The sequence below is a fragment of the Poecilia formosa genome, unplaced genomic scaffold (genome assembly GCF_000485575.1).
Source record: "Poecilia formosa unplaced genomic scaffold, Poecilia_formosa-5.1.2 Scaffold117, whole genome shotgun sequence".
Taxonomy (NCBI): Eukaryota; Metazoa; Chordata; class Actinopteri; order Cyprinodontiformes; family Poeciliidae; genus Poecilia; species Poecilia formosa.
In genome coordinates, this window is record NW_006800056.1 from 1,393,886 (window position 1) to 1,419,923 (window position 26,038).

At 38.7% G+C, this 26,038-nt stretch overlaps 2 protein-coding genes across 3 annotated transcripts; both read left to right on the plus strand.

The window, feature by feature from the left end:
• The first annotated feature begins 2,760 nt into the window (after positions 1-2,760).
• Positions 2,761-18,425, plus strand: LOC103143908 (calcium uniporter regulatory subunit MCUb, mitochondrial-like). Its single transcript, XM_007560619.2, has 8 exons — positions 2,761-3,112; positions 12,860-12,923; positions 13,314-13,481; positions 14,810-14,914; positions 16,061-16,221; positions 17,041-17,244; positions 17,993-18,109; positions 18,186-18,425. The coding sequence occupies exons 1-8, from the start codon at positions 2,999-3,001 to the stop codon at positions 18,261-18,263; spliced, it is 1,011 nt and encodes a 336-aa protein (XP_007560681.1). The 5' UTR covers positions 2,761-2,998; the 3' UTR covers positions 18,264-18,425.
• A 1,586-nt stretch (positions 18,426-20,011) lies between these two features.
• Positions 20,012-25,645, plus strand: LOC103143909 (deoxyribonuclease-2-beta-like). 2 transcript variants are annotated; one of them, XM_016675579.1, is made up of 8 exons: positions 20,012-20,115; positions 20,342-20,439; positions 20,630-20,805; positions 20,996-21,000; positions 22,444-22,519; positions 23,655-23,819; positions 23,897-24,094; positions 24,491-25,645. In XM_016675579.1, exons 2-8 carry the CDS (start codon positions 20,348-20,350, stop codon positions 24,889-24,891), a joined length of 1,113 nt encoding a protein of 370 aa, XP_016531065.1. In that variant the 5' UTR covers positions 20,012-20,115; positions 20,342-20,347; the 3' UTR covers positions 24,892-25,645. The 2 variants fall into 2 exon arrangements, with proteins under 2 accessions (XP_016531065.1, XP_007560683.1); XM_007560621.2 differs by lacking the exon at positions 20,996-21,000 and having other exon boundaries at positions 20,630-20,804; positions 22,438-22,519; positions 24,491-25,644.
• Positions 25,646-26,038: the final 393 nt, after the last annotated feature.

Sequence of the window (26,038 nt, forward strand, 5' to 3'; positions counted from 1 at the left end):
GAAAAATGGAAAATGTTGCAAAAACTGTATAAAACTCTGAAAATTTGGTCCACAAAACCGAAGCCCTCCAGGCCACTAGGGGGAGTCTGGAGTAGCTAATATTACCTACATAGATATGCTGCTGCTTTATAATGTAAAAGACATAAAATATAACACTGCTTTTCTTTCTTCCTCCATCTTTTTTCTGGACTTTAATGGTGTGAGGATCGATACTGAAATATTGATACCTTTAATATCAAAACTTTATGCTTTAAGATCAATTCTCAAGTTCAAGTACCAACACTTTCAGTACTTCAATCATTTCAGATGACGGACTTTAACTAGAGCACATTAGAAAGTGACCAAATTATTGAGGTTTTACCTAAATAAGATTTTTGAAGACAGAAGTAAAAATGCTGCTGCTGCTCAACAAAAACATGCAAATGAGGGAAAGTTTCAAAGATGGCTGCCTTTGTGGCAGTTTGAAAATAACGTTCATTATTTTCAAATTAATTTGTTTTTGTGATGTCAATTATAATGCAAGCTTTCATTTTACGGTAGTTCTTAGTAATTACACAAGGATTTATTTCAGTAAGATTATTGCTTCCATTTTCTTTCTTTTCTTACTTTGTAACACCGTTTTCACATTTTGTATGATTGTCTGCTGTTGTTGCTGTTGTTAAAATTAGGATGCTACCTCAGTGTGCTTCAATCTTTGACATGAATAAATTAGAGGGATGTCTTGTGTTTTTCATGAAGCCAATATTTGAATTACACCACTTTGTTTTGTAGATTTATCACACACATTCGGCGTATCGTATTGCCGATAACAGCTTTTCTTCCTTCTTCTTTTTGCCAAACGTTTACAAAGTTTTATTCCACTTGTTGTTTTTGCTATTTTCCTTTTTCTTCTATATTCTGCGATTGCAGTATTTTTTATTTGCAGCATTTTTCTGCAGAAATGTATTTTTATTGTGTTTGTTTGCAGAGCATTTTGATGCATGTCTCCACCTGTATGTGTTGTGAATTAGCCCAACTTAAATGGAAACCATAAAAGATTTTTAAAAACTGTTACAAGTAGATTAATCCCAACTGATGTGCTTAATTATTATGCCTCTTGTGATGTCATCATCCGAAACACACTCAGAACAGGATTAGGTTATTTTAGCTCATTTTTGGGTAAAAACTCTGCATTACAGTGAAAAATCCACTTTTCATTAACCAGTTATGTTTTTATTATTGGTGTAATTTGTGTGAAAATCTTGGTTTCATCTTACTGTGTTTCCTTTAGATATTTGTGTTTCAGCTTGATGCTGATGCAAGCAGACTTGTTTTATACTAAAGTGCTGCTTTCTTAATTAGCTAAAGCACATCTGCCAAGTCATTGCTGAAAAATACTTCCTATATATCACCTCAATCAGCAGGACTTTAATCTTTTTCCTTCAGCAAGAAAACTAGAAGATAAATCACCTGGAAAGCAACAAGAAAAAGGAGGAAGAAAATTATTTATTAACAGTAAATCTTTTCTTCCTGCCACCTGACGACTTCAGTGCATCCACTGAATTTTCCCACCATTGATTGTTGGGGAAAAGTTGAACAAATGTAATTTTAAATCAGCCATGTTGGTGAGTCTGAGGAGAAGGAATCGTTTTGCTACAGGCGGAGTATTGATCACATCCAGCTGCCGATGCCTGCAGCTCTGGGGACTGCTGCTAAAAACGAACAGCAAATAATTAAATCCACAATGTCTAGCAGAAAGTAAAACCTGGATAATCAAATTAATCCAGAGTATTTCCGACTGTGCAGAAGAATGTGCCTATTAAATTGATTCAGGCTTGTTGCACAGTGCAGATCTGATTAACCAGGCTTCATTTCTCATTAAAGGATTAAATATTAATGGATGGATTAGATTAGACTTCTCCAGATTTACATTTTGTTCAGAGTTGGGAATTATTCTTGAGTGTTCATTTAAAACACCAATGTGTTTTTAAACAAATATAGCAAGTTCATCCTAAATAATTCAGAATATCATTCAGAAATTAAACTGTTTAACTCATACAACCCAAACAAAATATCAAACTCTGTTTCAGTCCAGTTACAGTTGGTGACTTTACATCATGTTTATGCCATTCCCTCATCAGAAATGTTCCTGCAGTGTTGCTTTGATTCTTTCATGCATGTTTCAGAAATCCTTAATCTCCATGGCAACCATTCAGTTCAAAACGCCTGGGTGGACCTAGCCACGCCTTTGACACGCAACTCCTCTCCACTCAGCTCCTTCAGACTAGCCAGCAGCAATTAGGAAACAGCTGGTGGAATTGAGCTCATTATAGGAGCTACTGCTCAGAACAACGCTGGTAAAATGTTGTGAAAGGGTTAATAGTGCCATGTTGTGATGAAGGTGGGTTTTTTTTTAAAGAGACAGGGACCCAATTTCAAAGCATTAAATAAGAAGTCAAATTTCTGTATATTCTATTCATTATTATATATTATTTGTATAATTGAAGGTGACATAGTTACTTGACTATGTGCCTGGAAAATACCTAATACTGCCCCTTTAATATTTTTCAGTACACAAAAAACGACTGAATAATCCCAAAATATACATGTGATCACATGAATGTTTTTCATTGATATTTATTTATCAGATGCAATACAGGGATCAATGGGGGCTTTTATGCGTTTCTGTCCTGGACAGCGTTATTTTATTATCCGCCTCTGCTGCAGTGCTGCTTCGTCAAACAATGCTGAGTTTTCAACCCACGGGACGTGACGTGAATGCAGCGGGAGCTCGGATCACCCCGGGCTGGGCTGGGCCTGGCTGCTCCACCCAGACACACTCCGAACCCCGCAGAAAGGAAGCAGAGTTCGGCTGCGGAGCTGCGGATGTTGACGGGAGGAAATGCTGCGGAGCTCCGACCTAACCCGGGATCCACACCACCAGCTGGCGGCTTAAAGTGAACCGGTGGCGGGCTTGTTGTTGACCATCCGTCGGAATGTTCCGGAGCTGAGGCGGCTGATGAAGATGGCTTCGGTTCGGATGGCCGCTGAAGTTGGGACGGGACTTTGGAGAAGTCTTCAGCGTTTTCAGGGCGGTTTCGCAGCTTTGCGTCCGGTTTCAGTTCTTCACAAGGTAAAAAAAAACAAAAACATTGTTGTTCCAATTCCAGCGCAGGTTTAGTGTGTTCTGAAGTAACGTGAAGCGGGTTTGTTGTTCGGATGTTTTCTGGTTTCCTGCTCTAAACTCGGATGTTATGAGATGAACTATTCATACTCCTTCAATGTTTTTATTTTATTTTAGATTTTGTCCTGTTACAACAAACATCGATGTGTTTTAATTACCTTGGATGTAATAACACAAACTGGATAAGTCAGAAGTAGTAGGACAAACAAAGGGTTTAAAAACAAACAAAAACTATCTGAAAAGTGTGGTGTGCAGTTTTTCCAACCACAAGAGCATTCTTAGAAAATAGTAGCTGCTTTTAAATTACAAATGTGCAAAACTTTGTCATGTTTCACAGATGTCAAAGAAAAACAATTTTGCGTTTGTGGTGTTTCATTAAATAAGAAATCAATAAAATCACAAGTGAATAAGTTTGTTCATCAGATAAGAACTAGTTCATAGGATGACTTCCTGTCTTCTTCTTCGTGGTTTCTGTCAGCAGTAACATCCGGTTGTTAATCATGTGACGCTTGTGATGAAAAGAAAAAAGCTGCACTTTGGCAGATCTGTCACTGTTTTCTCCTAAGACTTTCTGATATTCTGCTCAAAGTATTTTGCTGCATTAAACAGTTAAAGAAAAGCATCCACACAGCATGATGCTGCCTCCCCCATGTTCCACTATCAGAATGGTGTGTGCAGGGTGATGTGGAGAATTGATTTACCTAAACTCAGCCAACTATATGTAAACTAAAAAGTTACATTTTGGTGAACTTGCACAAAGAAGGGCTTTATTAGATATTGACTCCTGAAGAGAAAAAGTTTACGCCTTTTTCACTTTGTTTTTAATTTTACAATATTATATATATTCTTTGTTCCACTTCACATTTGCGTTCTACTTTGTGTTGGTTTATTTAATCAAATCTCAATAAGAGACGTTGAAGTTTGTGGTTGCAACTTGACAAAGTGTGGAAAATACAAACTTAGCCCTGTCTTCTTTGTAATAAACTATTAATTAAAACAATTAATCAATTAATTAAACGATAAATTAAAACAAGCTCAATAATTTCCATTTGCATGATTTATCGTTTCTCTGTTTCTACCACAGACTGGATGATGAAGCCTTCAGTCTGGTGCTTCAGTCTCAACTGGCTTCTTTTTTTGAAGGACAGTTTTGTTTACAGAGACTTTATAATTCATTTTATTTGTTGTTTCTGTTGTTTTGTTTATTTATTTTGGATATTTAAAATGTCTTCCAGTTCCAGTGTTAAATGTTCATTAGAGTTTAAAGTTTATTGATCTTTGAGAATGTGTTTTTGCATTATGCCATGAAAATTGTCTCAAATTAACAACATTGTAGTTAATCGCAGTAACTTCTGGGACAATTTATCATGCAGCTAAATGTGTTACCATCATTTCTCTCTGTACTTCAGGTTTAGGTGTCACTGAACCCAAAAATCTTTACTTTTATCACAGATTTTCTGTCTGTGTCGCATCATTAAGGAAAGAGTATCATTCATCATGTCCGTCTCCTTCTCTCAATGAAGCGTAGCGAATGACTTTCTGCACCAAACCCTTCAGAGCTGGAGAGTAATGCTGCTGCATATATTACCAAACTGTATGTAGATTTATTTCACCTTTGTTCAGTTTTAATATGTTTTTCTGGGAACAGCAGCAGTCAGCTGAGCTGCAGGATCCTGAAAGCTGCACCACTGAGATAAATGCAATATGGTTTGTCTGTTGAGGGAATATTTATATCAGGTCTGCAGGACTGACAGTCAGGCTGTCATTATGATTCACTGCCTTGTGCAACAATGACTAAGATGAGTTCTGTCCTCAGATTGGTTCTTGCACAAAACTGGAAGTGCTCTCAACCTGGGAGGCTGGATATGAATTTATCTGCTGAAGCCTGGAGATTTTCCTGATCACAAATGGACTGAATTATTATTGTAATGAGAAGGGAAGCTACATTAAACAGCAGGTTGCTGGAAAAACCATTTATTAGACCAGGAGACGTCCTGAGCGATCAGATTTCAGAGTCTACAGAACACAAGACCGAGTTTTATGACACGATTAAAGGCGAGCTGCACAGATCCAACATCAGCCAACCTGGGAGCCGATCACTGAGAGATAGAGGAAAGGTCAAAGGTCACTGGAGGGAAGGAGACTTTATGAATCCCTGCTTCAAGCTAGAAGAGACTATTATTTTAAAGCAGAGATGCAACGATCTCTCCTGAAGTTTGGTCCATTCAGATTATTGTTTCTGAAGACGATAAAGCAAAGAGTGAAGGCATAACGTAATTCTGCCAATAAATGCACCAAAGTTCTCCTTCTGAACATTTGTCAGATCTTATTAAACTACAAAGAAGTATGGAAAACTAGATTTTTCAGTATTTGACGTGTCAAATTTTAATAGCGTCCCAGTTCTGATCTCTGACTAGATTGGTGCATTTCTAGTTTAAAGGTGTGCAAACTTGTGTAACCAGGTCCTGCTCCCTTTGTAATTTGCATAGTTTTCCGCAAACAGAATAGTTTGTTTTGTTGTTGTATTATACAGGATAAATGTCACATTATATCAGTTTACATTTTTTTCTTCATGCTTTAAAAGCGTAACTTGAACTTCTGAGTTTGCTCTTTGTAATTTCACACCTTTGCCCTTTCATGCTCCTGAACTCCTGATTTCTTATTTATAAAAAAATCAACACGTACAATATAAAAAATCTTTACATATTTTAGCACAATGGCGTTAAATTTCTGACATTTGAACATTTTCATTATTTGTCTCCATATTTCAACAAATTTTTGCGTAAGAAAACATAAAATAACATTTCAGCGTTTCCATTACAAATATGTGCAAAATGTTGTTGATATTCCGCTAATGTTGCTAATCTTGCTGATGTTTCACAGTTGCACCATTTCCATTAAGTAAAAAACGCAAATATCACACATGAATATGTTTGTTTATGCCAAAAGTCATTTTAAAAAATGCTGTGACATCATCCTCTTACCTCTTCCTGTTGTCGTCTTCTTTGTAGTTTTCACCAGTAGTAACATCTTGTTCTTGATCACGTGACTCGTATGATGTGAATAAAGTGTTTCCATTGTAGTTTTATGAAATACACTAATTTTGATACAAATGGTCATGTTTGCATTAAGCAAATTTATTTTTGTAATTCCAATTTGCACAATTTTATGGTGACTCGAAGCGCATATTTCTGCATCCAAGGTGCAAAATGTAGCGTTGTCGTAGATCCTTCCTCCAGCAGCTGTTAGATAACCTTCACTACTCCCAACAAACTCTATAATTATTTACATCCCTGCTGGTATTTTTGGTCTTTTCACTTCCAGTCTGTTGTTTTTTATGCACATGTTCACACAGATCTTGTATTTTATTTTTCCTTTTGAATTAATTTACTTGCACATTTCTTTTAATCTGAGTATGATATTTTGTAATAGCAGCTGTAAATTTGCCCTTACTATATCATCTCTTGTTCTTATTTTTCAGTTTTTATATTTTTTTAACATTTTGCTGGCAAGCCTGAATTTCCCCTGTTAAAGGACATTTCTTTTCTATTTAAGAGCAGAAAATGGAAGAGATGGAAAGGAGGGAGACATTTGTGAAGGGACTTTTACTGGCTGCTGACAAGAAATGTCACAGTTGGCAATTTTAAAAAATACATTTCTGTGCCAGTTGACCTTCAGCCATATCAGACGGTCCGTGTCAGCGAATTTCTGTTCGCTCACCAGAGAAATGTTCAGCTCTGAATCTCTGAGGCTGCTGCTGTGGAGAATGAAGTTATCTGGTAATTTATTGAAATGATGAAGTTAACTTCCATCTCTGCAGCCAGACTTTGTTCTCCAGGCTTTCTGAGGAAGCCCTGAAGCTGTTTAACCGATGGATTATAGATTGGTGAATATAAAGTTTTAAAGTTTGACTCTGGCTGTTGAGGTTTGTGGCACACCCAGTGTTTCCTGTGTGGCTGTTTGATAAGAGCTGTCGGTAAAACCCTGTTTGGATGAAGTCAGAACCAGGATTATGATGTTTCACTGACCCACACTGGTTTCACAAATTCACAAATATAATTTTCAACCATTGTTTATATCTGAATTTACGGCGTCTGGCTTCTTGTGGTGCAGAATTATGATGCGTGTCTGACATAAAAGTCGGATAAAATGCAACATGATCATTCAGACTGCAGACACTTTGAAAATGATCAGATATAATTTAGTTCCACATGTAGAAGAGGCACAAACCCCAAAATGTGTGGGGTGAAAAGATCGGATTTGGATCCATGTGAACGCAGCTTTACAATGTTTTCACACCTTGTACTCTGGTAGCTCGGTTTGATTTTGGACCAAAGCTTCAGCATTTGTTACATTTTCAGCTGCTGCCATTCTCTTTCGCTTCACTGAGTCAAACCAACCAAACAATTTGAGAAACCTGTTCCCCTCCTCGCCTGTGGGGGCGCTGCACCAAGAACCACTGAAAGACACGACACAAAAACCTCTGAAGACACTGAAGCGCAACTTCCTTCTTCACAAAATGTAAACAAAAATGAAGTGGCATCAGATTTGAGCGGTTGTAGGATTTCTTTTTTGTTTTAGTCAAAGATCATAGGCCATTTCTCTGGCTAGCGCTAGGCTAGCGCCTTTGTTTTAGTTGTATTTACCCAGAATGCCCTGCACTATAATCCACTTCCTGCTTTTGGAGCGGTCTCCAGTCTGCTTGTCGTTCACATATGCACTCAAACTGAACCAGAGTTCACTTTAACTGAATCGATGTAAGTTTGTAGGCAGACCAGAGTTCAATTAGCTTTCACACCTCCACAAACAAACCGGATTTTCTAGTCAAACAGTCTGGAGTCGGACGGAAGTGGACCGGAGTCGGACGGAAGCGGACCGGAGTCGGATTGAAGCGGACTGAACGGGGCTGGTGTGATCGGTGCAGCTTTAGTTCTTGGTTCTCCTGCCTTGTAACCGTATCGCTCCTGCAGCCACATTCTGCACGCTGCATCCTGCTCTGATCGTTTTTATAACTGAATTGGGTCATTAAACTGGAAAGAGAAGGAGAAAAAAATGACCAAAAGCAAATAACTTTCATGATGGGGCGATAATGGCTGTTCTCAATCACATCGCTGACAGGAGCTAAGTTGGTTTCTCCTCCTGGCAGATTATTGCTTCACTCCAGTCTTCAGTCTGTAATAACTCAACATTTCTCTCTCTGCTTGCAGTCGTGTGAGTTATTTTTCTGCTATTAGCTCCAGTCGAGCCGGTGTGTCCTCGCTGTGACGGTACGAAGCCTGTGGCTCCAAGTGGGAGCAGATTCCTTCAGGACGTCTCCAAGCAGCTGATCACAATTACACTGCAAAAAAGTATTTTTGTTCTAGTTTCTAGTGCAAATGTCTTAGTTTACTTGAAATACAAGAACACTAACTGAAACTAATCGATTAGTTTTTTGTTTTAAATATCTGAAATACAGCTAAACTGGTGTGATCGTTCCTGTTTTATTTGCAGTTTCCTCTCCTTGCCATTGTTTTTTATTTTTAAGCAGTTATGAGGCACAGCGGTGAAACATTAAGCTGCTGCTGCACCATAACAATCTCAAAACAGCAATATTATCGTTTATCGCAATAATTTCTGGGACAATTTATCGTCCAGCTACATTTGTTTTCCTGTCAGGTCTCTGCCTACAACCCCCAGAATGCTGTGCAGTTCTGGATCGGAGCTCAGTGAAATTATTCAATATCCTATCAGATGTATTGTCTGCATATATTATTACTGACTTAAAACAAGCCCTTATTTCTTTCTGAAAATAGGAGTAAGTTAGTTTTGTCTTATTTCAAGTGTACTAAGATATTTTCACTGGGGAGATTTTTTGTGTTTTTGCAGTACACTGTGGTAGGAAGTCGTGTCCCGCCTGTGGAGGGAGATTATCTCTGCCCCTCCCCTCTCTCCTCCTTTCCTGGTGGTGTTGCATACAGATGACTGGCTGTTGGGGTAAACACGCCATCAGCGGAGTGCTGCGTGAAGCAGCAGCTGGGAGAAATCATTTTATAATGAGGGGCAGATGTTGCTCCGCCATGTTTGTGGAAGTCAGTCACCTGCGTTGGTTTTCCCTGTTTGGCTGTTTGCATGTTCCTGATGACTGGGCTTGTTCAGGCTCTGCAGTCAGGAAGCCGGAGTGTGTTTGAATGTGGAGTGTCATGCAATGCAGGGGTGTGTCTCTGTCAGAGAACAGCCTGAGGGAAAACTTTGTTCTGTGTGGAAAAAAACACAGAAAATGTCCCGCGCTGTGGCTCCGCCCACCGAGCGCCTCACAGGTGCAGGAATGTAAAACAGCAGCTGAGCAATTAATATTTAAAAAATAAAGTTTCAGATTGTAAAGAGCAGCTCACCAAACAGGTTTAATATGACATATCTGGAACAGTTTTTAATTTAGATAGATAGATAGATAGATAGATAGATAGATAGATAGATAGATAGATAAGCAAATAGCTAGGTAGTTATCTGACTAGTTATTTTTCTAGCTAGATGGGTAGCTATATAACTAGCTTACTAGCTAGATAGAAAGCTAGTTATCTTGCTAGCTTGCAATTAACTAGTCAGATAACTAACTTTCTAGCTAGATAAAAAGCTTGTTAGAAAGCTAGTTTCATAGATAAGCTACACGCTTATCTAGAATAGACAAGCAAATATATAGTCAGATCATGGTAGTTATCTAGATATCTAGCTAAGTAAATAGACAGATGTCTAGCTAGATATCTAACAATGTGGAGATATAATTTTTTTTCCCATTTACTTCAAGTGCAGCAGAGCCATCTTCTTTCCAGACTTAATGACAAATGTTTCAGATAATTTGGGATTCCTACATAAACATTGTTTCGTTCATAAATCAGCCCACACACAGAGCAATCTTTACCTGTTCGCACTTTTACCTGAGCAGATTTATTAACCTGAAGAAAAAGATTTCCCCAGCTTGTGTTTTCATTCCCACATTTGACCCTCGCTGGCCTCCGTAGTTATTGGCCCAGCAAAGGGGACCAAACAAATTACCAGGGCTGGACACCAATAAGCTTTAGCATTCAGAAACACAATTCCTCTTAAAGGAGCGTTACTGCTCATTTTTAAACGACCTGCTCCACAAGGTCTTCTGGTGTTGCTACCAGAAGAACCTGTGATTAGAGCGCAGTGCGTCGGAACCGCCGGTAATGCTAGAAAACCAGAAGCATAGCCGTGGAAGTGTGCTGCTATTCATCACCCGGCTCTCATGATTATCTGTCACAACAGCCACCGTCTGTAGATTTACAATGGGCTTGGTAATATGTGCACACAGCGTATGCACAGAGCCTGCAGGCAGGCGGGCTTTGAATTGGCTCTGAATCGTGATAAATCACAAACACAAAGTGCTTCACATTGAAGAAGTCAGAAAGCCTCACAGACCTTTGATGATTAGTTTCAGATCTGGGGTTTTCTTGTTAACTGGAAACCAAGAATCTCAGGCAGAATCATGTTTTCTGGTGTTTCTACAAACTGTGATTGCATGAAATCTGCATACTAGGGTGGGAGAATAAGGGTTTGTTTTTCTGGGAGACAAATTGTAATGTCTAATATCTCTGTCTGCATTAATGGACAGCAGGGTCATTTATTGCTACAGCAGTCTCTCTGTCCTTTCTCACTGCTCTGACTCAAACAATCCAAAGCCTTTGAGCAACCTGCATTCAAACCGAAACCAGAGTTCATTTCAACCAGACCCAGACCGAAGTTTGTAGGCAGACCAGTTTGCTTCTTTGGTCCACATTTAGGAAGTAGACGTGAGCTCAACAGCAACAATATTTATAATTTTTAATTTGTTATTCAGGTTATTCAGCCATCAGACTGGAGCAAAGTGCTGTTATTGTTTCAGGTAACCCTGATCATTCATGGAACTTCTTTAGAAATGTGGACTGTAAATGCTAACTTAGCATTGTGGGCATCTGTGCTGCTGCTACATGGTTAGCATTGAGATGTTATTTCAGGCTAGAGTGGCTTTGCTAACAGGCTAACTCCTTTTAGCATAACTTGAACACACAGTCTTTTCCAGCGTCACACCAGATCGTTTTTTTGAAGCAGAAATTAACATCCGGTGGGCCAAGAGTAGCAGCTTTGTCATCGATCGCTGTTAACGAATGTCACCTGTGCATCATATTTACAGTTGTACCAGAAACGCAGAAATAGAAAAGTTCCTGTTCAAGACCTTTGTGTGTAAAATAAAAAAAGAAAAACATTGATTAATTGCGTTTAAAATGTACATAATTAATTAATCCAAATTTTAAAAACTTAAATTTTAACTCCTGACTGCCGTTTTCTGGTTCCAACACCAGATGTTTCTAAACCAAAGCTTCTCTCTCTCGCTCTTGCTCTCTCACTCTCTCTCACACACACAAACACACACACACACACACTCCGTCTCCTCACCAGTGGAGTGGAAAGGGCAGCACACCCCGCCTCTGCTCAGTCCCTTTGCTTCAAGCTTTGCTTCACAGACGGCTCCATTGGTCGTCTCTAATGATGTATCGCTTGAGCAGAGAGAGAGCCAGGATATCAGGTGAAAAACAAATCCAGAGGAACTATATTAGTGTTGAATTCATGTAGTTTTTAAAATAATTTAAGGCGTAATATCATGACTGTTATCAGAAAGTGAAGGTAGTTTAACAGTGTTTAAATACTGTGTTGGTTTGCTGACATAAATTCACACATTTTGGGTGGATCCAGATGTTTGAGTCGGGTCAAACGGAGAGCAGAAGTGGATGGATCTGAACTGACAGGGCAACGCTGAGTGAATACCAAGCGCAGGATGAAGAGGCTACAATCTCTGTCTGCGTGCTCCTTATCGATGCTCTGATCATTATCAGCGGCGTAGGAAACTCCTGAGGGTCCGCTCTCACTGAGCCACAGTCTGGCATCCATCAGAACCCACAGAGGACCTGAAATGAATTAACAGGAAGGCGATGAGTCAGTCAGGCAGTCTGCACCAACACCTGGTCCGATTCCTGCGGCAGGAGAACCAGAATCCGGAGCTGAATATCAGAGATTCCAGGAGGGAAACGCTGAGGGAGAACTGGCAGAAGCAGCTTGTTGGCGCTGACCTTCTGTTTGCTCTTCATCAGTTTACCGAAGGAAGGCCGTTTGGTTACACCAAGAACAAACTCCCGCCTTCATTAAAGGGGCAGTGTCATGAAAAATCAACTTCAATGAGCTTTACATCATGTTATAGAAAACATTCCTGGAGTGATGCCTTGTTTGAGAAATCCTTTAATCTCCATGGCAACCATTCAGCTGAGCAAAACGCCTGGGTGGACTTAGCCCCACCTTCGACTCGCTGCTCCTCCCCACTCAGCTCCTTCAGACTAGCCAGCAACGATTAGCGAACACCTGGTGGAACTGCAACTCAGAGCAACGCTGGTAAAATCGTGTTAAAGGGATAACAGAGGATCCATGTTGGGATGACTTCCTGAAGGCGGAGCTTCAGAGAGAGCAGGAGTTTTAAAGAGACAGAGACCCAATTTAATTGTGTTAAAATAGGAAGTAAAGTCTCTTTTCAGAAATATTTGATACATATAATATTTTTATAACAACTGAAAGTAACATACAGTAGTTACTTGATTGTGCTATAAAATTAAACCATGTGCCTGGAAAACATATAATACTGTCACTTTAACCTTCCCATTTCTTTCCGTTTAGGTTCATCCACGACATCCGTCACTGCAAAACTGTCCAGCTTTCTTCTCCAGTGCTCCCTCTAGTGGTAAAACTGTCTCACTGCATGCACATGATTATTATGACAGTGGCTTGCTAGCGGCATTGATCCAACCACAAACTGCAGAGTGTTTTATTGGGATCTGCGTGAAGCAGCTAAGACACCATTATACCGACAGGCTTTAACTAGGCTGCTACCTCTCATCTCAGTTTTTATATTCATGGATGAAGAGCAGAGAGAGAAGAACGAAGTTCAAACATCTCTTCCATCTCTCATGATGGGCAAGGATCATGCAGTTTCACACCGCTTTGTGTTAATATTTAACATGAATTAACAGTAAAATTCACTGAAGGCAAAACATGAGACGGTTCCCTGCAGTTTGTGGATTTCTAGCTCCTGATGTGAACTTAATTATTATTTCCTCTCTCTCTGCTGCAGACTTGTCTCTGAAGCACAAACATGGCCGCCTGGTTCTGGAGGTGCCGTTGCCGTCCAGGAACGAGAACTGTCTGTTCTTCCTGCGGCCCATGCTGATGACGGTGGGAGACCTGATCGCCGATCTGAAGAGAGAGGACTCCGGAGCCGCGGCCTCCCTTCTCTCTGCAGGTGAGACGAGGTCCGAGCCCGCCCGGCGTCGGTCCGGACTGCCACACCGGGTTTAGACCAGCAGCAGCACGGACCAGTTGGACAGGACCAGTTTTGGATTCAAGGAGAAATTCCTCAGATGTCAGAAGAAAGAACAGGAAGTTCTGCGTTTCAGCTCTTCACGCTACAAAAAAACACAAAATCTTACCAAGTATTTTTAGTCTGGTTTCTGGGCTGGGCAATAAATCAGTAACATTTATTGACATATTATCTATCACAATAAATAATTTCACTGAACTGTGATCCAGAATTGCACAGCATTCTGGGAGATGTAGGCAGAGGAAAGCGTTAGCCGCTCAACCTCTCACCGCTAAGCTAGCTTGATGGAATCAACGCACTCACTCACTCTTTGGTTACCTAGCAACTCACTCAATCTTCGGTTGCCTAGCAACAACCTGCTGGGTAACTGCCTCACCAGCAGTTTAACGTTTCATTAACGTTAAACTGCTTAAAAATACAAAACAATGTTGATAAAACTGGATAAAACGGGAAATATCAGCACCAGTTTGGCTGTATTCCAGACATTAAAAACAAAAACTAATCAATAATTATTGATATCGACTGATATGAAGCGTTTATGTTGTGATACGTTCTTCAGCCATAATCTCCAAACCCTGGTGCAAATATCTTAGTTCACTTGAAATAAAACAAACCTAACTTACAAGAAACTTTTAAGCAACATATAGGAGCTTGTTCTATGTCAATAAATTATTTAATACCGATAAAAACTACAAGTTTATTTAATTTATAGCAAGATATTTTCCCATGCTACTAATGAAATAATCTACCAGTGGAGCTAAACCTTTGTATCAATATTAAGGAATTATTAATTTAAAATAAGCTCATATATCTTGCTAAAAAGCTACATTTCAGAAAACTAACTTACTAGTAACTTTCAGCTCAATATAGAAGTGTGTTAATAATTATTTTAGTTTTGATTAAAAGTACTAGATCCATCCAATTCACTTAAAACAGTCGGCCAGTCACACATCAAAAAGAATTAGTACTTTTTGATCAATATTAAGGAATTTTTTATTTAAAACAAGCACTTTCATTTTTCTGTAAAGTTACTTTTAAGTTAGTTATTTGAAGTGCACAAAAACTAGAAACTAGACTAAAAATACTTGGTAAGATTTTGTGTTTTTTCAGTGAAGTAACAATATTTTGAGGCTCAGCAGTTTAACAGAGTTAATCTTTTTTCTGGTGTTTCATTTCGGAGCAGCAGAAAGTATGGTTGAGCGGTTCAGTATTTGTTTTCAGAGTTTAAATCTGAGTCGTTGCTCTTCCAGACGGGCAACGTGTTGCCAACACGACGCTGTTGGACGCCCTGCTAGAGACGGACTTCCAACTCGTCATCAACAATCAAGTTTACAATGTCAGCGCACCTGAGAAAGGTAACGCCACTTCGCCTATGGCAGGCAGACTTAACATATAATTCACTCCAGATATCAAAAAGATCATTTTGACTCGACACAACTACATTTTGACCACCGTGAATGGTAAATTAAGATATTCTAATTGAAGATATCTTACATCTTACGGTTCAAAATTCCTTTTCAAAAATCTCAAAAAACGTCACCAGATTAATCATTTAAAAGCCATAATTACAATTAAAGAAACCTCGAGCGCAATTATGTCTCATCGAGATTACATATATATCTGAATTAAAACTGAGCTGTCCAAATATTTGCCTGCAGAATTTTGGGTTTCCTGCAGAAAATGACAAAATGTAGAAAAAGCTACAGAGAACGCAAGAAATTTGGAGATTGCTTCAGAAATCTGCTAATAATTTCCCATTTATTCACTTTTTTAGTGAATAAATAGGAAATTACTTATTTCCTATTTATTTGCACTTGAAATGCACTTACAATGCAGTTAAAATTTAAGAACAAAAAGAACAAGTGTGCAACACTGAAAATGGAGCATTTTAAAAATATTTTCTTTAATTTTTATTTTTTTTGTTTGAAATTTACATAAATCTGTGATGTTTTGACAAGACAGAATACTAATTCAGGATTTTATTAATATCTTTCTGACTAGTCATCAGAATGTTAACACAAGAAATATTAAATAGAAAAACTAATTAATGTGGAGATTTCTTAAAAGGAATTCTAGTTAAGTTCAAAACTAGATATTTAGTTTTGATAAGTCGTTATTTGCTTTCAAGATATCTGCAACTAAATATGCACAAGTCAAACTAGGTCTCCTATCTAAAAATATATTTAATTAGAATTCTGACAACAGTTGGAACAAAAATTAGTTATCTTAAATTTACTTTAGGACTAGTCATAATTTAATTATTGATATTTAAAATATCAATAATTCAGACAAAGTGAATTTAAACCTACATGCAACTTAATGGTAAATAGACATAATTTATGCAAGTCAGATTGTAATTAGAGATTTATTAACTAATTATTAACTAGTCATGAGCCAATGTCAGATATCTGGAATATGAGAGTGGTCAAAGTGATTTTATGTTAAAACGGCTTGCCATACATGTGTGACTCCATGTTGTAAATGGTTCATTGTGGTTGCAGTGATCACCTCCAGTGAGCATGCCAGGGACATGGAGGACATGAAGCACGTGGTGCATCTCCTGCACGCAGCGCTGCACCTGCCTGAGCATCACCTGCTGCAGGAGCGCCAGCTGCTGGAGAGGATGGACAACATCAAGCAGGAGCTGTCGCCTCTGGAGCAGGTAGCACCTGAGCGCTGGGTGGGCTGGTCAGACCGGGCTCCAGGTGTCTACGAAAAGCATCAGCATCCCTCTGAAAACAGTCGCTAAAACTCTTCCGATATCTGAGTTTTAGTATCGGCAGACATTGATCCAATGCAGAAAAACATCGCTGACGTGACTTAAAATGTTTCTTTTTTTAAACGCAGACATAAATACACTGAATTACAAATTTATTTAACAACTCTGCACCAATGCAGCTCACTTAACTCACAAATAACTTCACAAACTTGGTCAAACGTATACAAACTATTTTAATTTGTTCAGTCAGAATAATTAGGAGTATAAATGCCTATTTAAAATAGGCATTTATACTAACTAACAATAACTGACAAAAACAACCGGTTGACCAACATGTAAAAATAAACTTTCTTAATTATTGATTAGTTTTTAAATATCTGAAATTTTGCCAGACTGGTGTCGAAACCTTCCCTGTTTTATCCAGTTTTCTCTCCGCCGCGCTGCTTTTTATTTGTCAGCAGTAATGAGGTGTAGCAGAAAAACCTTAAGCAGGTTGTTGCTAGGCAACCAAAGTCTGAGAAGATAGGTAATCTCATAACTAGTAGCATTTTAATTATGGATCGGGAACATTATCACCGATACCCGATTTAGAATTTTTTCAATATTGGAACTGATGCAGATATAATCGGATCGGTTCATTTCTCATAAAAATAGATTACAATACTCCTAATTTAATTTCTATAACAGCACAGGCAGGATTTGTGAGCAGACTGAAGGTAATTTATTTACATTTTCCGTTTCTTGTTGTGCGGTTTCTTCCAGATGAAGGCGGAGCTGAGCCGGACGGCGGAGTTTCACACCTCCAGGGCTCTCTGGACCGGCATGGCGCTGCTGTCTGTGCAGGGCGGCGCCCTGGGCTGGCTCACCTGGTGGGTGTATTCATGGGACGTCATGGAGCCCGTCACGTACTTCATCACCTACGCCACCAGCATGGCCGCCTTCGCCTACTACATCCTCACCAAGCAGGCAAGACTCACAGATTTGATGCTTCAGGAGTTTGATGTTTATGTTTGGAAATAAACTGGATTTCTTTCACACTTAAATTGTAAAGCCCAGCAGGAAAACAAATAATTATTTCTGTTATGTTGCCCAACAATTAGTTTTAATCAGAGGTGGGAAAACCTCTGCTAAATTTTCATTTAGTGCTTTAGTGTTTTTGCTAACTTACTTACGTTTAGCGTACTTTGCTTCCCCTAAATTAATTTGTCCAGATATGTTATAAACTACTAATTTATTTGGTTGTTTTGTAAACTATTGGTTGAATAAATTTAGACGTTTGTTTTAAAGTTTTGATTATCAACTGTTAAGGATTCTACCAGCTAGCTAGAAGTAGCTAGCTGTATACAGTCGTGGTCTTATTTTGAAGGGGCGAATCTGTACCCAGAATGCATCGCTGTAGATCGTAGTTGTACCTGCACATGTTGTCTAATCACAAATTTGACCCTGTTGAGGTCAAATTCTTGTTCTCCAGTCTTTGCTGTTTTGAGGAGTGCCTAAGAGGAATAAATTCAGTTTTTCCAAGCATTTTGTGATTTTATGCTACAACAATAAAATATGTCTGCATAAACTTAGTAAAAACTGATTTTTCTTAGTTGTTTTATTTAATTTTCAGTCATTATGTTTGTATTTTAGTAAAAAGACTCATTTCTGTGGAAGATTCTCCAGAATTGAGCTGATCTGAACTGAATCATTTGGGGGTTTTTTTCTCCATCAGGATTACGTTTATCCAGACGCGAAGGACCGACAGTTTCTACGTTACTTTTATAAAGGCGCCAAGAAGAAGCAGTTCAACGTGGAAAAATACAACAAACTGAAGGATGAACTCGAACAGGTGACTCAGTTATTTTACTTAGACTTCTTATTTCTGAATTTAAGAACCACAGTTAAATGTTGCGATGTGTTTTCAGGTGGAAGAGGACTTGAGACGTCTGAAATATCCAAACCAGCTTCAGCTGCCGCTGGAACAGATCCAGGCGAAGCCGTGAAAGACTGGAAGGACTGAGACTCAGAGACAAATGTTTGTTTTATGCTGATAATGCCATATTTTTACCTTAAAACATATAAATCTGCATTCTTAATGTTAATGCCATATTGTACCCCCAACAAATTCACAAACATTGATAATTAAAGTTTGCATTTGAAACATGTTTTGTTGTCTGTCAGGTTGTGTATTTTTGTTCTTGTCAGCATTTTTAATAAGATGGATAAACATGGAGATATGTCATCATCTGTGTTTTTAATATTTATGTTGCTAAGGAATGTTTGGAGCAAGGGTGTTACAGTTAACTAAAACTAAACAACAAAATAAAGAAATGGAAGGAAATATTTTCATTAACTGAAATAAATAAAAACGGTTATAAATGGGGAAAAACTGTAACTGGAACTATATTGTGCATTTGTAAAACTCTGAAATTATAGATATAAATATCCTTTCTTCTGGTGTTTGTTTATTAATCCTTTGAAATTATGTGAAATGGATTTTTTTGTCCCAACACAAGCAGTTTACGTCAGCTGTCGGCAAATTACGGCGCTCCATACGCCCCCTGGTGGCTAAATGGCGGCAGCAAGAGAAAACACCAGTTGGTTAAATAAATATATACATTTTTGAAAATTGTATCTTCTGTGGAGTATTCTTTACAAAATCAATGTATAAATAATCGTAATATTTTGATATTTTTGAATTCTGCATGTAAAAAATTACCAAAGTATGAAAAATTAAAACTACAACTAATAAAAACTAAATATTTAGTAGATTAGCAAACAAAATCTAAAAACTAATTAAAAGTAACAAAATTAGACAAAAGTCACAACAAAATAAAGCTAAATTATAATGAAAAACCCAGAACTGGTTTGGAGTCAATAATTACTGGCTAATATATTCCAAGTTTTATTATGTTTTACATGCTCAAAGATTATTTTTTATTTCTTAAATGTACAACCAATACCACAGTATAACTTGACAAAATGATCACCATTCTTCTTTTTTAAAATTATTTTTCATTGTAGTTTTCATAAAATTAATTCTTCATTCTAATATTCCAACTTTATTTTGGTAATATTAACTTTATTCTCAGATTATTACAATTTTATTCTCATTTTATTGAGGCTTTATGCTGGTAATATCATTTTATTATAATTATTATGACTTAATTCTGGTAATATAATGACTTTATTGTTGTATGACTTTTTTCTGACAATATAACTTTATTCTTGAAATGATTTTCTTTATCTTTGCCACAGCATCATTTTCTAATATCATGCAGTCCTGGGCAGGGTGGAGATTTTGAACCCTGGTTGCTTAAAGTAGATTTAGGGTCATGAGATGAATTAATTGATGACCTTTGACATTGTGGATCCCAGGACTGAAGAATTGACGAGTGGGTAGAACGGGGAAGCGTTGCGTCCCGGTCGGCGCCGCTGGTTTACCAACTTCTGCTGTTCGTTCCAGAGATTCTGCCAACAGCGGATCTGTCCAAGCAGTCTTAAGGTGAAAAGCACCATCAGGTTGATGGAAACGTTTTATACGAGATGTAAACAAAAGGTTCAGACATTTCAGGAGCAAAACTTCAAGACTTTCATTACACAAAAATCAGTTTTATATCAGTTTCTGATCAGGTTTTATTAAAACGCAGCAGAACTTTGGTTCAGTACATAAAGGCAAAGTTCATCCTGATTAGAAAGATTCAATAAAAAATCCTGTTTTCAGCCTTTTTGGACGTGACTGTGAGCCCAGAAAAACTGGGTCAAGGACCCAGAGGGGAATAAAAGCAACAAGAGCTGAACTCAGGAGCAGAGAGAAACCGGCGCAGCGCTGAAACCTCTGGGTCCTTTATGACCGTAAGTCACTTCTAAAACTATTTTAAAAATTCAGTTACTGTGAACATAATAGTGTTCAGTCTGTGAACTATATATGGAGGATATGGCATTAATCCAGGCAAACTGTTTTAATCCGGACCTTACAGAATGACTGACAGAGGAAAATAACTCAAAGCAGAAATTAAGTGAAAACATGTTAAAAATTTGACTGAATAATTGCAACGCTGGAACTTCCTGTGTGTTTCAGTGAGAGATGTGGAGCTTCTTGCTGGTTTTTGGGCTCCTCTGCTGGGGATCTCACGGATCAGTGACCTGCAAAAACGACCTCAATGCCGAGGTGGACTGGTGAGAAAATACCCAACATCTCTGTTAATCAAAGAGCAACAATTTGTTAGAGGCTGGACTGGAAACAGGCTCAGAATGAATCGCCATGGTAACACCATGGTCATGAATTCACAATAAACCCAAATCTAAGATGGATAAAGTCAACTTGATTGTTTTGAAAAATAGTTAGTTTTTTATTATTCTTCATCAGGTACATTTTATATAAGATCCCCAGAATGGACCACATTTCCAGTGGCTCCACCACTGGAACGGAGTATTTCTACATCGACTCGAGTGGCAGGAACGAGGAGTTGAGCAACATCAACAGCCCGAACGGCGTTCTGGGAAATACGCTGAGGCCTCTCTTTAGACCCATTAGAAACATGGTACCGTCTGCTCTTCACATCCATTTTCTACAATCCACATACATGTTCCAGGGCTGAAACGATTAATCATGATTAATTGATTGTTGAAATAATCATCAGTTAATTTAGGAATCGATTAATTGTTAACTGGAAACTCAAAAAAAGGCAGCACTTACTGGAAAAACAAAACATTCAGAGCAGAAATTAAGACAAAACTGTACAAAGAATTTTCATGCTTTGCATTTAAGATTTAAAAATCATCTTTATACTTTTGTTTTACTCAGAACTGTGACACACTATACTGTGGTATTATAAGTAATCAAATTATTTTTTTCTTATCTAAGAAAGAAATTAACTTGTTTTTAATGTTTTAATCTATTTTCAATATTGTAAAAAATAACATTAAGTAGTTAAAAAAAATTCCAGTTTTTTTATTTGATTGATCATCAGAATAATTGTTACTAAACTAATTGCTAGCTGCAGCCCTAACATGCTCTATAGCTCATAGTAATATTCTGTAGATCACTGGTCCCCAACCAATGGTTCATAGTTTCACTGCGGCCCGGTGGGCGGGGCCTTTTATCTATCGAACCGTCAGATAAAGCTTCTGCTTTATCTATCGAACCGTCAGATAAAGCTTCTGCTTTATCTATCGAACCGTCAGATAAAGCTTCTGCTTTATCGATCGAACCGTCAGATAAAGCTTCTGCTTTATCGATCGAACCGTCAGGTAAAGCTTCTGCTTTATCGATCGAACCGTCAGGTAAAGCTTCTGCTTTATCTATCGAACCATCAGATAAAGCTTCTGCATGCTGGTTTGCCCGCCTAGTTCACATGCCACCATTTTTTCCCTGATTTTCCCTTTTCAGAACGTTCCGAGTTCTGAGACAGACATTTGATAATCATAACCGATCATCAGTGCCTGGTGAGCTAAGACTGATTGGGTTAGATTTAAAATTGTTTATCAATATGTTCTACTCAGAACTCAAGCTACATAGCTTTAGCTTCACCTGGTTAGCATACATGAAATAATGTCACATTATTGCATCATATGCAACAAAATGTATTTTTCTTATCTAAAAAAGGAATTAAACTGTTATTTAAATCTATTAATGTATTTCTAATATTAAATAAAAGATCTGCAGCATTTTTATTCAATTAAGATTTCAGACACATGACCCGGATGACGCGCAAAATTCAGATGGAGGGCCGGAAGGGGATTTCTCCGGTTCAAAACAAAGCAATGTTGATCACAACAGCAGCTAATGCCCTAAATCGGCTGGAACAGCCGAGGTATCTAAAAAAAATATGCGTATATTTAGGATATGATCCGTATTATCTCGGTAAAAAAAGAGACTTCTCTTATAATCTTGAGGATTTACCCGCATCGAGGCGATCCACGTAACTAGCTACCTGGAGCTGCAGAGTTCATATTATACGATGAGTCAGAAGAAAGTTTTCAAAAGCCTGGAGCATACAATCATTTAGTTTCAGATTGGGTCAAGCATTTAGGATCAAAAGCAGCATTAAATGGCTGTCGACTTGTTTCTGCCGGATGAGTAGTAAATTGTGCTATTTTAAGTATTTAATCCTCAGTGCCTGAGCAGAAACGTTGCAGCCTGTAAACTCTGAATGATGAAGGTTGTGTTTGCAGGAGGAGACCTTCGGGTTCATCAGCTACAGTGATCAGCCGCCAGGATGTGGCGCCGATCCAAAGAGGTTTGGCCACAGCAAAGGTAGAGGAAGCATTTCATCGTTTTAATGTTGATGGGCGCCAGGATTATTGCTCATATCTTTCCACACCTTTCAGCTAATACAGCAGTGGCCATATTGATGAAGAGCGGTTAGTTAATGCATCTGATCAGGATGGTGGCTTCCTGTCCAAGTTTATATCACATTTCAGCAACAATGCAGTTCAAAGTGCTTCACAGTGGGGTCGGGCATTTATCGTATCGTTTATTTTTTATTGTGGTAAATTTCTTACCATGACAAGAATTTTGATTTATTTTTTGTCACAATAAATTCCGATAGATGATATTTAATCAAAATCGGCCTTTATTGCCATTGAACAGAAGTGCGATGTACAGCCCGTCCAAAGAACAACATAAGACATGAGCAGACGGTGCCTGAGGCTGCAGCCATCATGGGAGGCGCTCTGCTTTCGTTGGATGAGAATAACAACCTGAGGGTTATCTATATTGTCAGGATTGCTAATTTTACTATTTTTTTTCCCACTGTTTGATCAATGAAAGGATCAATAAATATTATTTTGGAAGTTTGTTCTAGATTGTAGGAGCATAGAAGCTGAATGCTGCTTCTCCAGGTTTACTTCTGGTTCTGGGGATGCAGAGCAGACAGAACCAGAACCAGAAGTATTTTAAAGTCTATTTTCTCAGTGGAAGGACTTTAGAACTGGGTGATGTTCTCTATCCTCCTCGTTTTAGTCAGAGCGCCAGCAGCAGCGTTCTGGATCAGCAGGAGGATTGATTTTTTTAGGCAGACCTGTGAAGACTCGCCTGCAGATTAACACCTGGATGAGTTTCTGTAGATCTCACTGAGACATTAGTCCTTTAATCCTGTAAGTGTCCTTCAGGCCGACTTTGTAACCATCTTAATGTTGCTGTGAAGGTTCAAGTCAGAGTTCATCACTACTCCCAGATTTTAGGTCGTTTATACCAACTCCAAGGCCGAGTCTTAAGTCTTTCAAGAAATCAAACCCATTTTTGCTTCATCTGTTTTTCTGAAACAGTTTAATTTATTTTCATATTTGAGAATTCCTGACCTTTGACCCATGTGATGTTTGATGTCACAGGATGGGTTTCATTTCCCATTCTGTGTGATAATGAAAGTCATGTTTGTTTTTAACCGCAGGACTTGTGATGGTGGACAGAACCGGTACAGGAGTCTGGATCTTACACAGCACCCCTCGGTTCCCCTTCAGAAGGGACCAGAACAACTTCTGGCCAAACAGCGGCAATAAACACGCTCAGACATTTATCTGTGTGACGTTCAACTACAACCAGTTCACTACAATAGGTCTGAGTTCAGACAGCATGCTGTAGGATTTATTGCTGATTAATTATCTTTAATAATATGTTGTTTAATGTTTGCAGGAACACATCTGCAGTACATCAATGCGTTTCCATTTGAACATTATATCCCAGATAATTTTCACGAGGAACTAAAAAATGTTGTGAAATGGACAGAAGGCTCTCCGTACATCTCTGATAAGGTTGAGGTCTCATTGTTGACGTCCAACAGGAACCAAGGCTTTAAAGTCTTTGCTAAACAAGCCAATGCAGATGAAGAGGGTAAGTATCGTCCTCTTCTCGTTGTTCTTTAATATTCTCTGGTTAAAACTCCAACAGAACCAGAACCTGGAGGATGTTCAGTCTATTTATTGGCTAAATTATCAGAGAACTTTTATCAAATAGGTTTTGAGAAGATGTCCTGAACGTATCACAGATTTTCATTGGTTTATTTATTCTATTCGTCTAGGAAGTCAGCGTTTCAGCTGTATTGCAGTTTTCTGGAAGTTTGCTCCACATTTGAGATGTCCATATCCCACAATGCAACATACCTTGCTACAGAAAAGTGTTTTAACGCATAGGATCAAGATCTCTGTGTGGTTGAAACTACACAACGAACTCACCAAAGAGGGAAACCAACTTAAATGGACCCTAACAAGCTGCCTCCTCTTCTTCCAGTTGGAGATCTCTACCTAAGTATCGCCAAGGACATCAGGAGCGACGTCTACGCCCAGACATGGGGCTGCCAGCCCAAACGGTCCCTCTCCTACTGTTCCACTGACATTTCAGTCATTAATGTCGAAGACATAGCAGTGGGTAACCGGTGGATGTGGAAGCCTAAAGTGGACCATTCCAAGTGGTGCGTAGCTAAGGATCAGAACACACACTGGACCTGCATCGCTGACATGAACCGGGCCGTATCTCAGTACGAGCGGTTCGGCGGGGCGCTCTGCATCCACCTTGAGAAGGTCCAAGGTCACTTTCTGAGATTTGCTATCCATCCTCAGAGGTGTCTGAAACGTCCCCACCCAGTTTGTGATCCAGACTCTGATGGAGACAATCTCCAACTTATCGGTTAGATCGGCTGAGTCCACATCGATCGCATCAGATCAATGCTTTGAAGACTTAAGCCTTTCAGAAAAACTGGAGATAAATCCAGAATAAATGACTCTCTAAATCAGGGGTCTCCAACTCAATTTACCCGGGGGCTGCTGGAGGCAGAGTCTGGGTGAGGCTGATTCCACAAAAAACATTTTAAAAATATCCTCAAATTTCATCAACATTTAATTATTTATCCAATACGTGAACTGCAGGCTTTGGACTGACAAAGACATGATGAGGGTGTGACAAAATTTTGTTTACTCCACTTGGCGTCGCTCTTGTTCTAAGTTTCACATTAGTCTTTAGCCAGCTAGCAACGTATGGAGAACGTCTCGATGCGTGACGTCATCACCGCTTCAAGCAGCCAGTCTCCTTTCTCTGCGTTTGATCCTGGCATTTGTTAATGGTAGGAAGTACCGGAATGGCGACTGTAGGGAAGGGAAACTGGTACCGGACCGGTCCATCACCCGCCGCACTATTGTTACAAGCGTTGTGTGCATGAAGTCAGTGTAGCTTAGCCTAGCACCGAATGTCAGCCATGACGAGGACCGGCGGGCCGGACTTCCTCCAGAGGCCCCTCACCCTGTGGGCCGCACTACTTTCATATCACGGTGGAGCCACGAGACATTGGCCCGCGGGCCGCGAGAATGAGACCTCTGGTCTAAATAAAATGCATGCTTCTTCCTGGCTGTTTGCAAAATTACATTTCAATGAAGAAATCAGAAAAAGATTTTGAAGAAGCTGACACTCTGTGATGTAAACTTCTGTGATTAATAAATCACTTTAAGCTTCATGTTCATCTCTGCCTTTATTTTTCTTGATCTTTAACTCCAGGGGTCAAGAAAAGTTAGAAACACTTTTTGTATCATTGCCCATTTTTGCAAAAATAAAACAAATTTGCTCCATAAAACTGGATTTACCACTTTTTCTCCATTCCAAATTCAGAATAAATTACAAAACATTTTTATGGCTTTAAAAATGTTTTTATTTTTTCACAGCTCATAAACACAGAAATACATGATTGTTAAGACAGTTCATAGTGATTTAATTCCCTTGTACAGCATTAAGAAACAAACATTTTGAGGTTTTCATGTTAGCGTTTGTTGACAGTTTGAGTGCAAACCT